The sequence below is a fragment of the Thamnophis sirtalis genome, unplaced genomic scaffold (assembly GCF_051295495.1).
Source record: "Thamnophis sirtalis isolate CommonGarterSnake01/CBP01778 unplaced genomic scaffold, rThaSir2_p1.2 scaffold_1, whole genome shotgun sequence".
In the NCBI taxonomy this organism is placed as follows: domain Eukaryota; kingdom Metazoa; phylum Chordata; class Lepidosauria; order Squamata; family Natricidae; genus Thamnophis; species Thamnophis sirtalis.
The window spans coordinates 32,051,344-32,071,078 of record NW_028261381.1 but is presented as its reverse complement, the minus strand read 5'-3'; the positions used below and the strand labels follow the sequence as shown (position 1 = coordinate 32,071,078).

Sequence of the window (19,735 nt, the reverse complement as noted above, 5' to 3'; positions counted from 1 at the left end):
GGAGTGTGAGTGATTAGTGATTGGGGGGAATGGTAGCGTGATAATCCAAAGAACATTGGGAAAAAAGCTATTCCTTCAGCCAACTCATCTAGATTCGCTTATCCACGGAGGAATATCACATCTTGTTTAATAAAGCTTATGATCCATTAATCAGAAACTTCATGGACCATAAGTGTCTTCCATTAGCTTAGCTGTCAGTCATTCAAACAAGGATGTGAAAATCGATCACATTTTCGTTTGAGGAAGGGATTATAACTCTGCCTGTACATGCAGGAGGCAACTCTGGTTGTGATACCTGGCCTGGCCAGTTATAAAGGCAATCACTGAACTTAGAAGAGACCATTTAAGACTAAAGGGAGCATTGGTCCAACTCAATATGTGGCCTGAGAAGCAGGGGGTGGGTTCCGGCTGCTGCAACTGCTATTTCGCTCAGGGATATGCTGTGTGCGCGCATGCGCAATCTGAAAAAAAATGCTTCTGAGCATGCGTAGAAGCAAAAAACAAGATGGCGTTGCCTATGGCACCGCCGAGAGAACCAGTTCAGGGGTGTGGCAGACCAAGTTACTACCTACTCGGCCAAAAAGTACCAAACCAGTAGAAACCTACCTCTGCTTGGAAGGCTAGTTTCTTCTTTAGCACATTGTGATTTGATCAACCAATATTTAGCCAAAGTCCAAGGTAGCATGAACATTTTCAAAGAAGAATACCGTGAAGTCTCCACTCTATGAAACGTCAACAGAGGGAGTTGGTTCTGCTCAAAGTGGAAGACCATCATCCAATTCTTCTGCCTCCTTTATGGCTGAAAGTAGAAACGCAGCAGCCTTTGGATGGCCCTTCAGCAGAAGAGTTTCCGTGTTGATACTACGGAGTTCAGATCAGAATCAATGTACACTTTTTCCAGAAAAATAGCTATGTTGGTCTGGTCTAGCAAAACCAGATACACTTCATTCAACAAACCACAAAATATGGTTTTTTTAAAAATTTGCCATAACGTGTTATCTGGACTCAATATTTTTTTTGTTTAAAAGCTGAGCTTATGGTTTTGCGTATCTCATAAATCCAATCAGCAAACAGTAAACAAACCATAATTTATTGAGCCACATGACCCATATTTGAGTCTGGTGGCAGACACTTTAAACAATAACACATATATTCTACCACAGCTTTCTGGGTTATAGTCCAATGCAGGGGTATTACCTTTAAAAGGCTTACTTTGAAGGAGAAAGTTTACATTGAAGGAGAAACCTTCATACTCTACTAAGTAAAAGATGCAACTTATTCCAAGTGTTATGATACTTAGTGTGCATTTCCTACATACGTTTTTGAATTATTTGTAATTAAACAGAATGGAATTAATAGCTTATAGGGAGGGATTACTAATACTTTACTTGAAAGTATTACTAATACTTTACTTGAATAATATGCTATTGTGTTTTTCAGGATAATAATGGCTGTGCATACTTAGAAATCCTTTTCAAAACAGTGCTTTGGATGTCATGGTAAACGTAGCACTTCTGCTATTTCATTAAAGCAATCTCACCTACCCCCAGCTTCCTGTTCGTATTCTCAAGGTTTCACAATTTTCATTCTTATTAACGATTGGTTCTCAAGAAGTGCTTGTCATTCTTTTTTAAAATGTTCCATTATATGAAGACAAGCAACCTGCTTGTCAGCCAAGGCAAAGGTTTTTGATGATGGATGCTCTTTTTTCTACAGTTTTGCTTTTATTTATATTTTAATTTTAACAGCTATTATATTGTTTTAAGAGTTGGTCTATGCACCCATATTCCTTTAGAGAAATATAATAGTCCATTAATGGATTCAGGGAATGAGGAAGTTTTTTTTCCCTCCCCACCACCATGTAACCTATATACATAAAAGCCAAATACCACTCACTCATCACAAAATCCCCAGAACCGTAAAGCCTACAAACTTGAAATTTGGCATGTATGTTCCTCTTGGCTTCTAGGTGCTTGCTAAGAAAGGATTTTTTGAAAACACCATCAGATCATTAGTATTTCATTAGTAATTAACACACTCTGATGCTAAGGAGTTCTACTCCCTCTCCCCACCTGAAAAGAACTCTGTTCCAACTGTCAGTTGCCTCACATTCGTTACCTTACTTCAAACTGGCAGATGTTCCACTCCTTCACTCAGGAGCAGTCTGGGGCTTCTTACAGTACTAAATATCAGTACTTCACCACAATGTCTATGCCTTCCACCTATAGAACTGCTTCCGGGCTCAAGGCGGTAGGAGCGATATTCCCTATGTGTTTCAATCACCAACTGCCACTGAGCCAACAGATTGAACTGGAGTGAACCAAATTTCTCCTGCATTGCCCGATCACATAGTTTCACAAGCACGGGTATCCTGCTAGTTCATTCATATAATTCATAGAAAGTAGCCATAAAGTATGCAGGCATCATAAAGTATGCAAGCATCATAAAGCATCAGGCTTAACCCAACAAATGAACATCTGAAAGGACCATGCAATTTTGAGTATATCTTAGATACATAGGACATGATACCTGAGATATCTTTGGCTTGGTTTGAGGGTATTTTGTGGGAGATTTTTTTCTATGGTTGCACATATACTGTGTTTGTGGGGGGGAAACCTTCTCTGGTGTGTATTTTCTTCACTCCTAGCATTATCCTCTTCTGAACAGAGAGCTCTGATGTTGTTCCTAAACCTAGGAGTCACAGCCCCGAGTGCTCCTATGGGTTTTACTTCGAGACAAAACCCCAAGAACAGACAAACAAATAAATGTTCTCCTTTGTCTCGGTTTTTAAGTTTAGGTTTCCCCATAAAGTCAATCTGATATGACTAAAAAATGGTGATATAGAAAAACTGGGTGAAAGCAGGGATATTGACTTTGGGCCAACTGTTAGACGATGACATCCAATTTTCAACATACTCTGCACTAAGAGTTAAATATCATCTATCAGAGGTAACCCAGTGGCAATAGTTACAGTTACATTTGTTAACAGCACTGAACCAACAGCATTTTCAACTTCTGAGACACCTGAGATGTTAAAACAACTTGTTAATCCTTTAAAATTAAAAAAAGTTTTAGTTTTTAGATATTTGTTATCAGTAAATCTATTAGATATGCAGATGTTAAGAAACGAGAGTAGAATAAAGAATTAGAGGGTCCTATATTGGCTAGACAATGTCTTAATTTCTATAATAAACATGTCAATGGACTTCCAATTACGACTTAGAGAACAAAAAATATTCAGAATTCACTGGACTTCATTATGTTTGTGTAGAAAAGGACTGTCAAAACCAGCATTTTGTTGGAGACGCTTCTTTAAAATGTTTCTACAATGTGTTATACTTAGGAATTTTTGGGAGAAAGTAGTGGATTATATAAATATGATTGTGCAACAAAAGCTATGATATTCAGAGGACAATATTATTTTAAACCCAGTCTGTGGAATTTGACAATCTGATAACTTAAATGGATTCTTTGTGTCCTTACTACTAGAAAAAGGCTGCTCTTGTAGCTTTGGAAAGATAAATGGATATATTATCATTATTTTTGTATTTTCTTTTTATTAATTAAAAAGTGATAAAATATGACTTTTGTTTTAGTGGGAGGGAAAGTCTGAATTCTTGGCTGGAATGGCTCCTTGTATTTTGATTAGTTGTGCTTGAGTGTGTCAGTAGCAAACCAGATAACATTTCTCAGACATTCAATTTTTATTGTTTATAAGAAATTCACAAAAACAGCAAAGAAAAATTAAAATTGTAAAATTGACATTGTCCCTTTTAAAAATATGCTTTGAGAGGCAAAAAGTAGTATACAAAAATACAACAGACATATTATTTACAACTAGAGGCAGTAGCAGCAATAGTAAAAGCTATTTGTTTAAAAAATAAATATTTATTGTGATAGTATACACTTAGGTTAAAGCAAGTTATAGTACAAAAATCCTCATTCAGTTCCATAATTTTATTTAAAAACAGCTTAAGAGAAATCTATTCTTAACACATATTCTTTATAGGCATTTGCAATTGAAAATTTACATCATCCCCTTCTAGAATGGAGCTCTGCTCCACCATCAACCATCATTTGAACTTATTTATTCCTATATAAATTTGCACAACTAGGTTACACATATTTTCTTCAGATTTAATGTATTGCACTTTCATCACATTTCAGAGTTACTACCTATTTTATTCATTTAATACTTATTTTCCGCCTAAGCCATACAATTGTGGTGTCTGTAGAAAGTGGAAAGTGCTTGAATCTTATGAATTACTTCATACAAGTAAGAAAAGCACAAGCTTATCTATAACAAAATATTTTAAAACACAAACTCCCTCTTTGTGCAGCATTCTGTTAAGTGTAAAGCAACTACATGTGAGAATTGCACACTATCGATTTCAGGCTTTTTCAGCAGTCCCTAAAGAACAAAGAAAATGAGCAGCAATTGTCACATGCAAGTCATTTCTCACTCTTGTTATTTTCACATTTTCACATAACAATATCAATTTCAGCAGTTAGAATGTTATTCTAATTTTAAAATGTAAGCATAACGGCAAAATGACAAATAGAAGGGTGACACTACAGAAAATCTAGGATTATTACTTCTACGCCTCAAAAAGTCATCACTGGTGACTCAAGATCAGTTCAAGCTATTCTCTGCTTGTTTATCACTTTTGAAATGTAGCATCAAATGATTCTTGTGTATATAAATGGACCATTTAGAGATGATCAATCACAGGGTGTTTAGATGACTATTCAAATTAAAGCACAAGGAACATCATTAATCACTATGCATGAATATGTGACACACATTTCTTAGATATATTCAATTGTTTTAATATCAGCATAAATAGCATTAATGCTTAATTAATTAAAGGCCCTTGAACTGAGTGGCTACTAGTGCCTACATCTATAGTGTTTTCTTGGGATTGTTATAGTATTAGTTTGTTATTGATTTCTCTCGGGAGGGATGTATTCTGATTTTGTACAGCCTGCCATTGGCTCCAGTTCAAGTGCTAACCAGGGCTGCTCTTGCTTAGCTATGGAATTCAGCCCAAGTTGGCTAGGATTATGCTAAAAGCTACTTTAAGATGAAAGCATGATTGTCATACTGGTGATGATGACAATAGGCAACTTATAAATTTCCATTTACTATTGTATTGGCACAGGTTACATTCACATCTTAAGGGTCAGCATCAACAGAAATCCTATTTTCATGATTGTTAAACTCTTGGCTGAGGGATGCCTAAAGATTTTAGAAAAAAAAATGAAAGATAGAAGTCAACATTCTTATTTGCATTTTAAGAACTCCAAAATTAATATGAACACCCCTGAGATGGATGGCTTGATTCCTGTTATAAGGCAGAGAAATAATAAAATAAAGTGATACCGTTTTCAACCTCAGGGTAGCATTTTGTTCCCTGATAAATAAATCTCTTTCTAGCCCCACCCTAGAATCTGGGACTTCTTCCATACAGAATATACACTACAGCTCTTTTCCCTAGAAATTTGGAGATTCACTTTTGGGATTTCAGATTGAATATATTGTGGGTGGCTGATTAGAAACAGTTCACCCTCTCTGTCATGCACAGAGACAGTTACAACCAGAGATATGAGCAACAATTTGGTCTTACTAGTTTCCTCTTCAAATAGTTTATGAAGTGGAATAATTGAGGCCATTCACTTGCAAACCATAATCGTCCAAGAGCTGCCTTAAACTTGGCGATCCTGTGACACATTGGATTCATGTGAGCTATAGGTACATATGAGAATTATGGTTCCCATGTTATCTTTCTACATGGTTGGCTTTGGTCACATGGGAAACATTGGTTGCATGAGAAGATCTTAACACAATTAGCTTACAAAAAAGGCATGTCTATTCAACTCTTGATTGTAGAATAAACATCAAAGCTACATCTTCACAACTGAATAACATATTAAAATATATATATATATACATTCATTTTTTTCAAATTTACAGAAGTTTAATACTGATACTTGTGTTTATTTGCCATTTCTTCAGGGTTTTTAGTGATTTTTTCCCCCCAAAATTATGGATCAAAACAGAGTTGTGTAAAATGCTATTTCTTTTTAGCCAAACAGTCTCACACTTTGTGAAAAGTCAGGTAAGCATTACACATATTTTACATTAGGACCTTGTGACTTTGTTCTAAGTTTTGGCACCACAAAACAGACATTCCAGATTTATCCCGTCACATTTACACTACTTTAGATTTAGAACATTTCGTTCATAGACTGAAATTTAAAGACAAAAGACATGTAACATATAGAATTTCCAACATTTAACTATAATGTGGTGGTTAAAGCTTTAAATAAATGATCATCTATAATGTGACTAATAATAGAAGAACAACTTTCACAGTAAGCATGTTCTATTTAATTACTCTTATTTGATTAATAAAAATCAATGTGCATGTGTGCATATAATATACACACAAATACACATTACACATATATACATGTGTGTGTGCGCGCACACACATATTGCACCGCCTATTCTACAAAGTTCTGTGAAAAATGCCTTGATAGTTTGGTCCCAGTTTCTCACTTGCTTACTTCCTTAGGAATGCAGAAAAGTCAAACCTCTGGCTGGCTTAGCCCAATCATATCAACTCTGACTGGCAGTATCTCCTTTTGATTCTTTATATCGGCAATGTCAAGGGTGTGTGCTTGCATTTCCCCCCCCCCCGGGTCATAAAATACTATGGTTTCTTTAAGGGGGATTTTTAATACCACCAGTGGGGAGGGAGCTCATTTTTCTCTAGGGGCTTCCTGAACAAAAAATGGAAACACTGCCAGATATTTTCTGTGTGTCCCCCCCTCCTCCAGGTTGCTACAAAGTAAGACAGGTACTGTTGCTAGCTGAAAATAAAAAGTTAAAAAAGTATCAAGTGAAAGTAATTAACATGAAGACACAGCCTGTGGAAATCTTCTGAGCAAAGCCTACAATCAACCAGGGATGGGCTGATGGGGGTTCAAAGGGGTTCAGGAGAACCTCTAGTCTAGCTAAAATTCTGTGCAGTTTGGAGAACCCCCAAATCCCACCCCTGGCTGGCCCTGCCCACCCCTCCCCTCCCAGGAGTCCCCATGCAGCCTGTTTTGGATGTAGATAAGTGCAGGGCACACATGGAGGCTCGAGGAGGGTGAAAAACGGGCCTACGAGAAGTTTGGGAAGGCCGGAAACGAGCACATTTTTGGCCTCCAGGGGGCCTCCGGAGCCTGGGGAGGCCGTTTTCGCCCTCCCAGAGGCTCAAAGAAAGCCTCTAGAGCCCAGGGAGGGCAAACCCCGCCCCCATGGTGCAGGAGGCCAACTAGGCCACGTCCACCATAGCCACGCCCACTCATCAACCAGGCAAAGAACCCCTTGCTAAACATTTTGAAGCCCACCCCTGTAGTCAACCATATCTTCCAGAGATGTCCAGGCTCAACCCCTAAAGAGTTCTTATGGCTCACTTCTCAGTTCTTGAAATGAATTGAAAAGCCGGTCATTTCAAATATTTTTTTAAATAAGCCAGCGGTCAATATATTTTTACAAAGATTCAATACATTTAGTATCCTCAGAGTTTACTTCGGAGAGTAAATAACCTTGTGTTTACCAGCTGCACCCTTTCAGAGATAACTTTCCGGAATGCAGTGGGCTCCACCAGAAATAGATCAAGAAATCTATTTTCAACCTTTCTCCTTTTTTAAAAAACCAGGGGGATGAAGAGACAGTGTTTACCAAAAAGGAAGCTGTTTTTATATAAGAGTGAAGCGAGACAGAAGGTGTGATAAAATCAGCTCACAAGTTGCCCACTTTTGGTCTAGTTTATGAAATTCATGTATACCACCAACACAAACAAGAACAGGGCTCTGCCATGGTGATAAACTTTTGCTGATGTTCACTTCTCATATGTAATTCAGGAGCTTCTGCTGCCATGGCAGGAAGTATTATGTCAACACTGTGGAGCATGTTCATGGATTATTATGCCCATAAAATAAATAAATCATTTTCCTTTACGAGCCAAAACAAGACACACATCACCCAGCAACCAAAAATTAATTCTGATGAAATGTGAAGAACCAATGAAGCTACATTGCAGTATTCTGGGATTTGGGCTTTGCAGTACTATTCTGAGTATCATGTGAGGTAGAGCAAAATCAAAAACAATACAAAAACCAAAGACATACAGTAAATACATTTTCCTGTTCCATTTTTACAAGGCGTGTAAATTTAAGCTTTGGAATTTTGTCCACAGTGTTGGGAAATTGTCTTCTTAATACGAAGTGCTGTCAGTCGAGCTGCCCCATTGGTGAACCAGCACTCACGCATGATTCGGCCCATAAGTCTGAGCGCCTTAAGAAAGGACAAACCAAGAATTTAAAAAGAAACATATTCCCACTGCAATGTTTTTGGTATGCTATAAATATTGCCAGGGCTCAAGAAAACAATTCAAAAATATTGATCAATGTATATTTATTATTCACATATTCTGGCTTAAAGCCTAATTTTCATTCTGCTGATGGAATGGCCATACTAGTCTCATCCTTCCCTCAGCAACCTCCTGTGTATGCAAAAAAAATTATTCTGGTGAGAGCTGGGATATACTCTAGCCAAACTCACAGCGTCACATTGTTGTCACGTGACATATAGTGACTCCCCCCTTCACTAAAATGGGGGTGGGCATGGCCAGTGCGTGATTGATGCATCCAGCCCATGGGCCCACGAGTTTGACACCTGTGCTCTAGAACAACATGCAAAAAAGTCTTCCCGATAAAGGAAGAAAACCAATGAAAAATAAGAAAAAAATATTTGTTCAAATGAATGTAACTTTCATTCCTCCATCTATATCTTTGTATCCATGTCAAGATTCATACACTAAAAAATAAATAGTAGCTTCGCAAGTAGATAAGCTGACGATTAAATGATATAGTGATGGTCATCTACTTGGCTGGCTTTAAAACAGTGGTTCTCAACTTCTGGGTCGGGACCCCTTTGGGGGTCAAATGACCCTTTCACAAGGATCACCTAAGACCATCAGAAAACACATATTTTCAATGGTCTTAGCAACCGAGACATCAATTTTATGGTTGGGGATCACCACAACATGAGGAACTGTATTAAAAGGTCGCAGCATAGGGAAGGTTGAGAATCACTGTTTTAAAAGGACAAATTCATGGAAAACACTGGTTACGGTGTATGTGTTGATACAATTTTTAATTCTTTTTTACTCAAGCACGTACTAACCATATCTCTAATTGGCTTTGTAATATCAGTTGCTGAAGGACATGAACAGAAAAGGATTATGGCCATCATCTCCTGCTTGCAGGCAATTGGTGGTACTCCATCTTTGCCAGCAGCACTCTCCTAGAGAAGTCCCAAGTGCTGAGAGGTGTTGTTTAGCCACATCTGGAGTTCTACAGATTGCTCACCCCTATTTTCTACAACTGTGTGGGAACAAATGCTGAATCGAGACTTCAATCTGATCCAGTACGGCTGTCCTTATATTTGTGCATACGTTCCATACAGAACATCAAAAGGGCTGCCTGAAGGTTTCCCTCAGCCAATATTCCCAGAAATATGGGTAATGCAGAAATGAGGTTACCAGTCTGGCAAAAGGAAGGTATGTCCTCCTTTTTGTCCTCATGTCCTCTGTCTGGCTCTTTTTATCCTTCTGTCCTCCATCTATCTTAAATTCAAATATTGTCCAGCTTTTTGAGTATCTTATCAAGATGTATCTTCTGGATCACCTTCTCTCTGCAATGCAGCACTTCCCTAATAAGTGCTACCAACAAGTTAATAAATTCTGCTGACCTTAATTGTAACCTTAATTGGTTAATTAATACTCTCCTTTCACAGCTGCCTCAAATTGGCAAGACCGTAATCAGTTACACACTGCCTAACCACACTAGCATTCTGTCTTCCTTGAAACACCAGCCTTTCTGATGTTGGGGAAAAAAATTCATATACATGTAGCCATAAGTGCTTTTTTTTTTTTTTTAAGTTTTTCAATTTTATTTTGTTAAGGAAAGTTAAAAAGATAGTGTGTCCTCCTATCTCCTCTATTTGTCCTTCTTTCCAATTGTCCGTGTCCATCAATTGCCTGTTCAGCTGCCTGGTGCCTCTAGAACAGTGGTGTTAAATGCGCATCATCACGGCATTATCATGTGGCATATCATGACTTTCCCTCCTTCACTAAGCTGGACATGGGCGTGGCCAGCACATGACGCATCTGACCTGCAGGCCATGAGTTTGACAGCCCTCCTCTAGATAGATTAGCACTTTCTTATCCCAGGGTGAAATTTAGAAATGTGAGCCCCCAAATTTAGGAATAAGGCACCCAAATTTAAACCTTGCTTTACACTATGTCTCTTTTGTGCCATTAGCAAATATTGAAAATGTACATCTTTTTATATGAAGGTGATGAAGTTACCTCACAGCTTTGCCACTGATTTGGAATATTTGGTCTCAGCTTTTGTTCACAGACTGCCTTTCTCATTTCTTCTATTGAAGGATCAGAAGATACAGCATCGTAATAAGGTAACTGGTACTCCTCCACAATTCCTAAGAAAATAATGAGGTACAAATAGATTTTTACATGTTAGTATCACTTCAAATGTTGTAGGAAACAGGTTTTAGAAATTTTATAACTGTAATAGTCACCAACTTCCTAACACAACTTTCTGTTGCAGACTTGTCCTAACTTGGTGTGTCCAAATATGGTGGGAGTAGAACTTCCTGAATTCGTCAGAGAATTCAGAAATATTGCTGAACACATCTGGAGACAGTTGCTTGGGAGAGAATGATTTCTCTATCAACATCTGTTTTTCTTTCAAAACATTATTCAGTACCAAAATACTAACTTTTTTGTAGAGATAAATACGATGTAAGCTATAAAACAGAATGTCCCAAAGGTGCTTTTTCAGGCTGCAACTGGACTTTCTTGTTTTTTTTTCTTTTGAAGACGTTTCGCTTCTCATCCAAGAAGCTTCTTTAGGGGAATCCTTCCATTCTCCACCCACCTGTCACAGCTGAAGAAGCTTCTTGGATGAAAAGTGAAACGTTTTCAAAAGAAAAAACAAGAAAGTCCAGTTGCCTCCTGAAAAAGCACTTTTGGGATACCCATGATGACCTATGATGACTGAGAATCACTACAAACGTTTATAAAACAGAATCTTTAGAGCTATTAGGCTCAAATTAAAAATAATTGGGTACCATCTTCGTTTAAATCTGTAGCATTGACAAGGTCCTGAATTTAACAGATATTTTCTCTACCAATCCTTCTTATGTAAAAAAAAAAAGAGCTGATGATTAATCAAAGTTTGATACGGGCTGAGAAAAGAAGGATGTGGTGCATTTAAATACAACAGTAATAACAGACTATACTTATATAACATGAGATGGCAAATCTTTTACAGGACTCTATATCTAACCCTACAATGTTATAATGTAATGTTTGGGTGACAGAAAAAGATTCTCACTTTGACTTTGATGGTAGAAATATTTTAAGAACAAAAAAAAAACACACCAGAATTTTATACATGTACATTTTAGAATGGTGTTTCTAAATGTAATCCAGTTCATTTTGTTTCTTTTTGTCAGTAACGATTCCTGCAATCACCTAGACTAGCCCCTGCAATTTTCTCAGCAAGATTTTTGGAAGTGGTTTGTTATTACTTTTTTCTGAGAAAAAAATGATTGGCCCAAGATAACACAGCTAGGGGTTTGGGTTGTTGTTGTTTTTTTTTTGCAGTGTACAATTTTAATAAGCATTTCTTATTAAAAGCTTGATAATGTTCAAATATACAGAGAAAAGCTATTTATATAGCTACATACACACTGTATTCTTGTGTGTATGTAGCTATATAGCAATAGCAATAGCAATAGCAGTAGACTTATATACCGCTTCATAGGCCTTTCAGGCCTCTCTATGTGGTTTACAGAGAGTCAGCATATTGCCCCCAACAATCTGGGTCCTCATTTTACCCACCTCGGAAGGATGGAAGGCTGAGTCAACCCTGAGCCGGTGAGATTTGAACCGCTGACCTGCTGATCTAGCAGTAGCCTGCAGTGCTGCATTTAACCACTACTTCAAAGATTATGTCCTAAAGGTGCTTTTCCCAAAGGCGACTGGACTTTTTGGTTTTTCCTTTGAAAAAAGGTTTCACTTCTTATCCAAGAAGTTTCTTTAGTTCTAAAAAGAAGCTTCTTGAATGTGAAACAAAACATTTTCAAAGAAAAAAAAAACTCCAAGAAAGTCCAGTTGGAAAAGCACCATTAGGACAACCATGGCCTGGATGATTGAGAATCTCCATAGACAAAAGATCATAAGTTTCAAGTGTCCACCCTATTGTCCAAATTCAGAGAAGTAATAGCAATATAAAATATTATTTCCCTTTAGTATTCAAATCAATGTTGCCAGAATTTACTTCTCTGTTATTTGAAATCACCTGGAACTGTTATGAATAGGAGTTGCCTTGCTTTCATTCCACGTGCTTCTGAAAATTGAAAACATTTACCTTGAAATAAGTTTTTGATTCTATTTCTATCTCAGTTAATTGAATGTTCATTTTGGCATTTATCCTGTTTACGCTTTTTGATTTGGTTAATATATCAATGATAGATTTTTAAAAACATGTATATAACTCTTTTTATTTTAAAAGCTCTTTAAAACAGATAATATATTTTTGTATAATTAAATGTAGTACATCAAGTCCAAAGTGAATCAAAATTCAGTAAGAAGCAAAAGCTTTGGTTCAGTGTAAGTTGCCTTAATAAGGGACAAGGTTCATACCTCCATCAAAACATCTTCTGGATATCTCCCAATACACCAGCCCAAGAGAGTAAATATCTGCACGCTTGAAAGATTCAAAGTTATTTATGTTCATTGTGTCATCAAGTATTTCTGGAGCCATGTACCTTTCAAACACAGAGACAGTGAAATTCAGAGATTTGTTGATGAAAGGGAAATTGTAAGCAATCACAGCTAATGAGAATATAATTAGTATTTCCAATATACAGCAGCATGATTAAATGAAACATAATTCAAATGGACAATACAAGTGATATTTTTAAGTAAGCAAACGTATTTGAGAGGAAAAATTCAGAGTATTATTCATATTTTCCCCCAAATCCCTCTTTAGCAGTTTCCTTATAATCAATTTGAATCACGCACATAGGAAAGGAACAAATAGTTCCCAAAAGCAACATTGATCATCAATTTACCATAATGCAAAACAAAATATGCACTCCCACAGGTGCAGATCAACTTGAGACATGTTCAATTTACTTGATTGTCTACATAAAACAGTTTCAATAAGTTCAATTACTTTCAAATGGACATAGGAAGAATGATTCATTCACTTATTTGTCTCTCTGAAGCTACAATTTGCTTTGATAGGATATACCCAACAATGAACAATAATGTTCTTTCTATAATAAATTATTGTTCTGTTTTTGCTCCTGAGATCTGGGGAAAAATAAACCCTACAGAACTCCTCACAATCATGACTTTTATTTAAAGAAATGCCTTATTTGATTTCAAAAGGTTATAGAGTTTACCAAGGCAAAACAATTAGGCTGAGTCATACAAAAATAGTTTCTGAAGGATCACAAGGGGAAGTTATCAGTATTTTGATTCTTTCTTGCCCAGACATATAGGGCTACAGATCATGTGATAATTAAAAATACTCAACAACAAAGTTGAAAAGCAAAATTAGAGAATGATTTACAACAGGGGTCTCCAACCTTGGCAACTTTAAGAATTGTGGACTTCAACTCCCAGAGTTCCCCAGCCAGCAAATCTGGCTCACCTGTTCCTCAGCCTTCTGAGCTGTTCCTCAGCCAGCAAAGCAAATCTAACTGAGGAATTCTGGGAGTTGAAGTCCACAAGTCTTAAAGTTGCCAAGGTTGAAGACCACTGATTTACAAGACTTCACAAATCTGGGGATTTATCACTAAAATGAAGGGGGAGAGTTTGCAAGAGATCATTTGTCCAACACTGTTTCAGTTTTGTGCTCATATCACAATTTTATAAAAACATTACTTTTTTGACTGACTTACCTCTTGGTTCCCACTCTAGGATTCTGTGGTATGTCAATTGTGTTTAATACCGAGTCATGCTTCACAGCTAGCCCCAAGTCAGCAATAGCACAGCTTTCGTTCCTTTTGACTAGAATATTTTTAGATTTCAAGTCTCTGTGTGAAATAGCTGGCTTTCCTTTGAAGCACAAAATGTACATTGTAACAAGTTCAAATGTTAGGTACAATTGGTTTATAGCACATAAAATACATATTACATTAGCATTCAGGTCTTAGGATAAATACAATATGTCAACACTAATAAGAGGAATGAAACAAAATATTATTTCTACTTGAGAAAGCAAGATTCCTGACTGAGTGGCTACTTCTATTTATGTTCAAGTGAAAACAGAGAGAAATCTCAGCAGTCTTTGCTGCTTATCCTGAAATGGTTAGGACCCTTGCAGCGAAATTAGCATATTCAGGCCCAGAATGGATTCTTCAAGCACAGTAACAACATTTTGCTCACAAGAGCAACTAGGAGAGGTGAAAAGAGCAGAAAAAGCTGGTTTTTTCTTTTAAGTGCTGCTTAAAAGTGATTCTCGAGCAGGAGTCATTATTCCAAGAGAAGCCCAGATTACACACTACATCAAGGTCAAGAAGAACAACGATGAATGCAGACCCACTCACACATCTTCTCTTGGGCAGCCTTGAGCAGCCAGGAGGGACATGGATCTAACTATGGCCAAACTAACAGTTACAAGAACCCTGTTCACTTCCTCAGGGGTTCAAACTCCTCCCAGATAACCATGCAAAACTCAGACCCCGTAACTTCTATTGGATCTGCATCAAAGTTGGAGTTAAGTGTAGAACGAATCTGAGCAATTTTACCCACCAGATGCTCAACATGTCTGGCAGTGACCCTAGACCCCAGAATTACTTACTCCTAAGAGGATCTGAGCAGTGATGGTTGGGCCGAACCAGTAGTAGTATGGCGGTCTGGGTCGCTGGGGACCTGCCACACACCCCAAACCAGTTCCCTTGTTGCCGCCATCACCACCGGCATCTTGTTTTTTAGTTCTGCACATGCACAGAACAATTTTAATTGAACTGCACATGCGCACGCACAAGTGAACCAGCAGTAAAGCCGGGCAGAACCCACCCTTGGATCCGAGTTACCCAAAATAGGGTGAGTGGTCAGCTATCAGTGGATGCAACATATGCCGTTTGATGCTGGAAGATGTGATACAGCAAGTGAACAGACCACAAATCCAAGTATTACAATAATAATGGGGTGGGTGGGGGAGACCAATTCTAACTCTGCTCTGGCTTCAGCCAAAATGTCAGGAAAATTGCTGGCTCAGATGTTAAAATGCACAGACTTCGTGCAGTTGGGCAGAAATGGTACAGCAGGTGGAGAGGCCTGTCCTCTCAATTACATATACTCCAGGGGTGGGTTCCTGCCAGTTCTAACCTCTTCTATAGAAGTTCTACCGTGCTGTTTAGAACCGGTTCCAGCTCCTTCCCTCCGCCCGTCCGCACCATGCTTGCCCTGCCCACTGCTCACTGATTGGCTGGCTCACCAATCGCCCCGACCATCTCTAAGAGTCCTATCTAAACCATAAAGCCTTAAAGCTGTCAAGTTTGAACATCCCTGGGGTTCTTTTTCTAAAGGGTTAGGGGTGCAAGGGTCTTGTAACTTGACAGTTTTAAGACTTGCGTGCTTCAAATGCCATAGTTTCTGAGCCAACATTTTGGTTGCTAAGCAAGAGCATTGTTAAGTGAGTTTCACCACATTTTACAAGTTAGCCACGCCCACCCAGTCACATGACTTCCAAGCCACTCCCACTCAGTCACATGGCTGGCAAGCCACTCCCACAAAGCAGGCCACACCTACAGAAGAGGTTCGAAAAATTTTTGAAACCCACCACTGATCTACTCCATGGGATTCTGTGAAAAAAAGCCACACATTATTGTCTGCATCTAGATTTCACTGGCATCTCAGAAAGCTAAGTGTTGTAGGGTTGGGACTAGTCACTGTTTTAATAAAAGATGACAGGAAACCAGTGGACTTTAGAGGGGGAAAGCAAAAGTCTTCTATCCTGGAAACAGATAATCTCTCAATGGAAATATCCATGATTTCCCCAAGAACCAAGTTCAAGGTGAAAGAGACTTTACTCTCAGAATTGTTTATGCAACACTTATAAATATATCCAAGTGTTAATTCAAGTAGTGCAAAAGGAAAATGGGATATGGAAAAAGCAAGATAGCAATAGCACTTAGACTTATATACCACTTCACAGTGCTTTACAGCTCTCTCTAAGTCGTTTACAGAGTCAGCATATTTTACCCAACAATCTAGGTCCTCATTTTATCGACCTCCAAAGGCTGAGTCAACCTTGAGCTGTTGAGACCCGAACTGCCAAACTGCTGGCAGCTCGTGATCAGCAGAAGCACCCTGCAGTACTGCATTTTAATCTCTGTGCCACCTAGTGGTGGGATTCAATTTTTTTTACTATCAGTTCTGTGGGTGTGGCTTGGGGGATTTGGCATGGCTTGGTGGGTGTGGTTTGGTGGGCATGGCAGGGGAAGGATATTGTAACATCTCCATTCCCTCCCCACTCCAGGGAAAGGTTATTGCAAAATCCTCATTTCCTCTCGTTCAGCTGGGACCTGGGAGGCACAGAATAGATGAGGGTGGGGCCAGTCAGAGGTGGTATTTACCGGTTCTCCGAACTACTCAAAATTTCCGCTAGCGGTTCTCCAGAACTGGTCAGAACCTGCTGAATACCACCTCTTGCTGAATACCATGCAGCTCTTAAGATAAAGGACTTCCTCATGATTACATGGAGTTTTAATAATTAGTCACATGCCAATCCCAGATTTTAAGACAGAGAGAGGAGGAGCAAATGATACTCAATCTAATGGAGAAGGCAAGTTCTTGCTTCTCCTAAAGTTGCCAGGTATTACAGCACTGCTGGGAGAGGAGGACAATTATTATTCCTGGTTCAACTGATATGTGGATGTCAATTAAGTTGAGTTAAGCTTGGCTGCCCCATTAAACATATCCCTCTAACTTCTCTTCAAGTTATTCCTAAATCTTATGACTTCAACACAAAGAAAACTGCACTGAGAAGGGTTATACCTTGGGTTCCAACGATTTCCATGTGCAGATGTGCTAGGCCACTGGCAATTGAAAAGGTCAGCTTAATCATTTCATTAGCTGTCACAGTGTTGCTGTTTAAGTAGTCAAACAAAGAGCCTTGCTCATAATATTCAGTTACAAGCCACAGTTGAGTCCAGGTCCCATTGTCTACGGAGAGAGATTATAAACAATTTTTAAAAAGCATATAGGTTTAATCATTCCAAGATTCAGGAGATTTGCAAAACCTGTTGATTTTTGGTAGGAAAGATTTGGCTGTATAAAACATACTAGAATGGAGTTTCACGTATTAAAGCGTCAATCCTCAATGCTGCTGAGTAAGTCTCCCTGAATGCAGAGGCTGGTTTCCAAATACACAGGCCAGAGGATATTTGCTCCTAGGTCAAAATAAATAAACCACAGGAGGTGATTTATTTAAAGAAACCTCTGGAATTCATCCTACCATAGGACTATATCTTAAGAGCACTTTATAGTCCTCAAATTATGGCATTTGTGTAAAAAAAAAAACACCACAAAACAAATATAAGATAACAAGTAGTCTTTGACATGCAACCAGGTCCAACTTTATTTAAATTTAACTGAGAATGGGTACTTTGACCTTGATTAAATTCTTCGCCTCTTTCCTGAACCAATAAGCAATGTCCTTCACTATCCGCCCACTGGAACATTTGCCATACTTCTATTTTCTACATAAGTTATGGCTCCACTAACTTCTGCACATATCTACATTCCCTTCACACTATTTCTTTGACTAGGCAACACTATGCAGCATGCAGAAAAAAGACTAAGAAGCAGTCATCCGAAGACATTAAAGGTGAGCGATAAGAAAAAGAAACACAGCTCTGTTTACCATTTACTACACTATTCATTATACTTCTCCCTATCTTTCGATCCTTGTTCCAGCAGGTCCATATACCCTTTCACACATTTTATTCTTAACCGATTTATGGGTTTAACCCCCCCCCCACCCCCCCCAGTAGCAATAATTCTCTTGAGCAGATTAAAAGTGAACAGAATAATGTCAAGCACAGGAAAGAATTTAAATAAAGATATGCAAAAGCTGCTATTGAGTGAGGACTTAAAATATTCCCAAAGCTACATTGATAGCATCTCTGATTCCTGGAAAAGGAATGAATACCCCCTGCCTGTCATGAGATTGGGGCCGTGGAACTTTTGAGTTGGGTTTTGCACAGATCGGGTTTCCCCCTTGCAGACGGCCAATTTCTCCTTGTCATTTTTATTTCAGTTTGTTTATAACGTTTCGTGTTGAGTGCAGAAACTTAGGTCTATAGAAGCCAAAGCTATGCTAGGCTATATCCCCATATTTGTTTGTATGTTCATTTATTAAAATTGTATATTATTTTCTGTTATTATTGGCATCAAATACAATTTATATATTTTTTTATTTGATTCATTTAATATATATACCCCTCCTTTCTGGCAGGAATCATACTTTATCTTTCCTTTTTGTTTTTTCTGTTGACATAGATATGGAGATAGCTAATAAAATGAAACACCAGAGTACAGATGGTACAAAGATAAATAAAAATTAATCCTGCTGTTAATTAAGAATTAAAAGCATGATGAAAGACAAATTATTCTGGTATGTGCATCATAGGAATTTCCTTGGGGGGGAGGGATAGGCCAGATTGTAGTACAAAGCTTGCTGTTGGGTTCTCCCTAGCTTTGGGAGATGAACACCCAAATATTAGTACCTTCAACCAAAGAGCAGAGAACTTGACAGCAAACTATGTATGTGTACCATATGACACCTTGCATTAGTCAGCAGCCCAGCTATCTTATTTTATTTTATGAAATTTATATTGCCACCTATTTGCACATGGCGACGCATGGCAGCTTGCAGGAATATAAATACCTCATATATAAAACAATAAAACTAATAAAAGAGAATAATCACATAATAAAATATAATAAAATAATATAATACCCTTCCACCCCAATCATTGCATCAGGCTGCAACCAAGACATGGATAACTGTCACCAAATCCAACCAATTCAAGAAGAGTTGCTGAAACCAGCCAACGTATTTCTTGTCGTGACTGCCACTTACAAACCTTGGGACATTCCAGCTGAGGAATAATTTCAGTTTGTGAATCTAGCCTTTGAAAGAGAGTGTAATAAAGGTGGGTTTCTACCAGTTTGCATCGGTTTGGGTGAACCGCATCGGTTTGTAGTGGTAATTTGGCCTTGGTCTCAGAACTGGCAGCGACCCAGGCTGGCCACGGCCCCGAACTGGTTCCCTGGTCGCTGCTGCCATTGTTGGCATGTTTTTTAGTAGTTTTTCACATTCTTTGTGCATGCGCAGTGAACTGCACATGTGCGCAGCAAACCAGTACCAGTGAAGCATGCTTGAAGCGAACCGGTACCAACCCTGTTAGGAACCCACCACTGGGGTGTAACCCTGTACAAAAACTGGGATTCAGTTTTATAATTGCATCTTTGCCTTGCCTAAATTTAATTTCAGCTCCCTCACCTCGCTTCAATCTATCACCAAGCTTATACAACAGTCAAAGATTTCTAGCAACAGCTTCCCTGAA

General features: G+C 38.3%; 1 protein-coding gene across 5 annotated transcripts in view; it reads right to left on the bottom strand.

Moving 5' to 3' along the window:
- Positions 1 to 3,713: 3,713 nt before the first annotated feature.
- The window catches only part of ACVR1C (activin A receptor type 1C), a 56,206-nt gene continuing 40,184 nt past the window's right edge, over positions 3,714 to 19,735 (bottom strand). For 3 of the 5 annotated variants that reach the window (XM_087710305.1, XM_087710328.1, XM_087710323.1), the window contains 5 exons: positions 17,160 to 17,327; positions 14,057 to 14,213; positions 12,789 to 12,913; positions 10,428 to 10,558; positions 6,040 to 8,350 (listed from right to left, as the gene is read on the bottom strand). In XM_087710305.1, the coding sequence (XP_087566431.1) occupies positions 8,228 to 8,350; positions 10,428 to 10,558; positions 12,789 to 12,913; positions 14,057 to 14,213; positions 17,160 to 17,327 (704 nt within the window). In that variant the 3' untranslated portion in view covers positions 6,040 to 8,227. Of the gene's footprint in view, positions 5,240 to 6,039; positions 8,351 to 8,453; positions 8,559 to 10,427; positions 10,559 to 12,788; positions 12,914 to 14,056; positions 14,214 to 17,159; positions 17,328 to 19,735 lie in introns of those variants that run through there. The other 2 variants (XM_087710309.1, XM_087710319.1) reach the window with 2 other exon arrangements.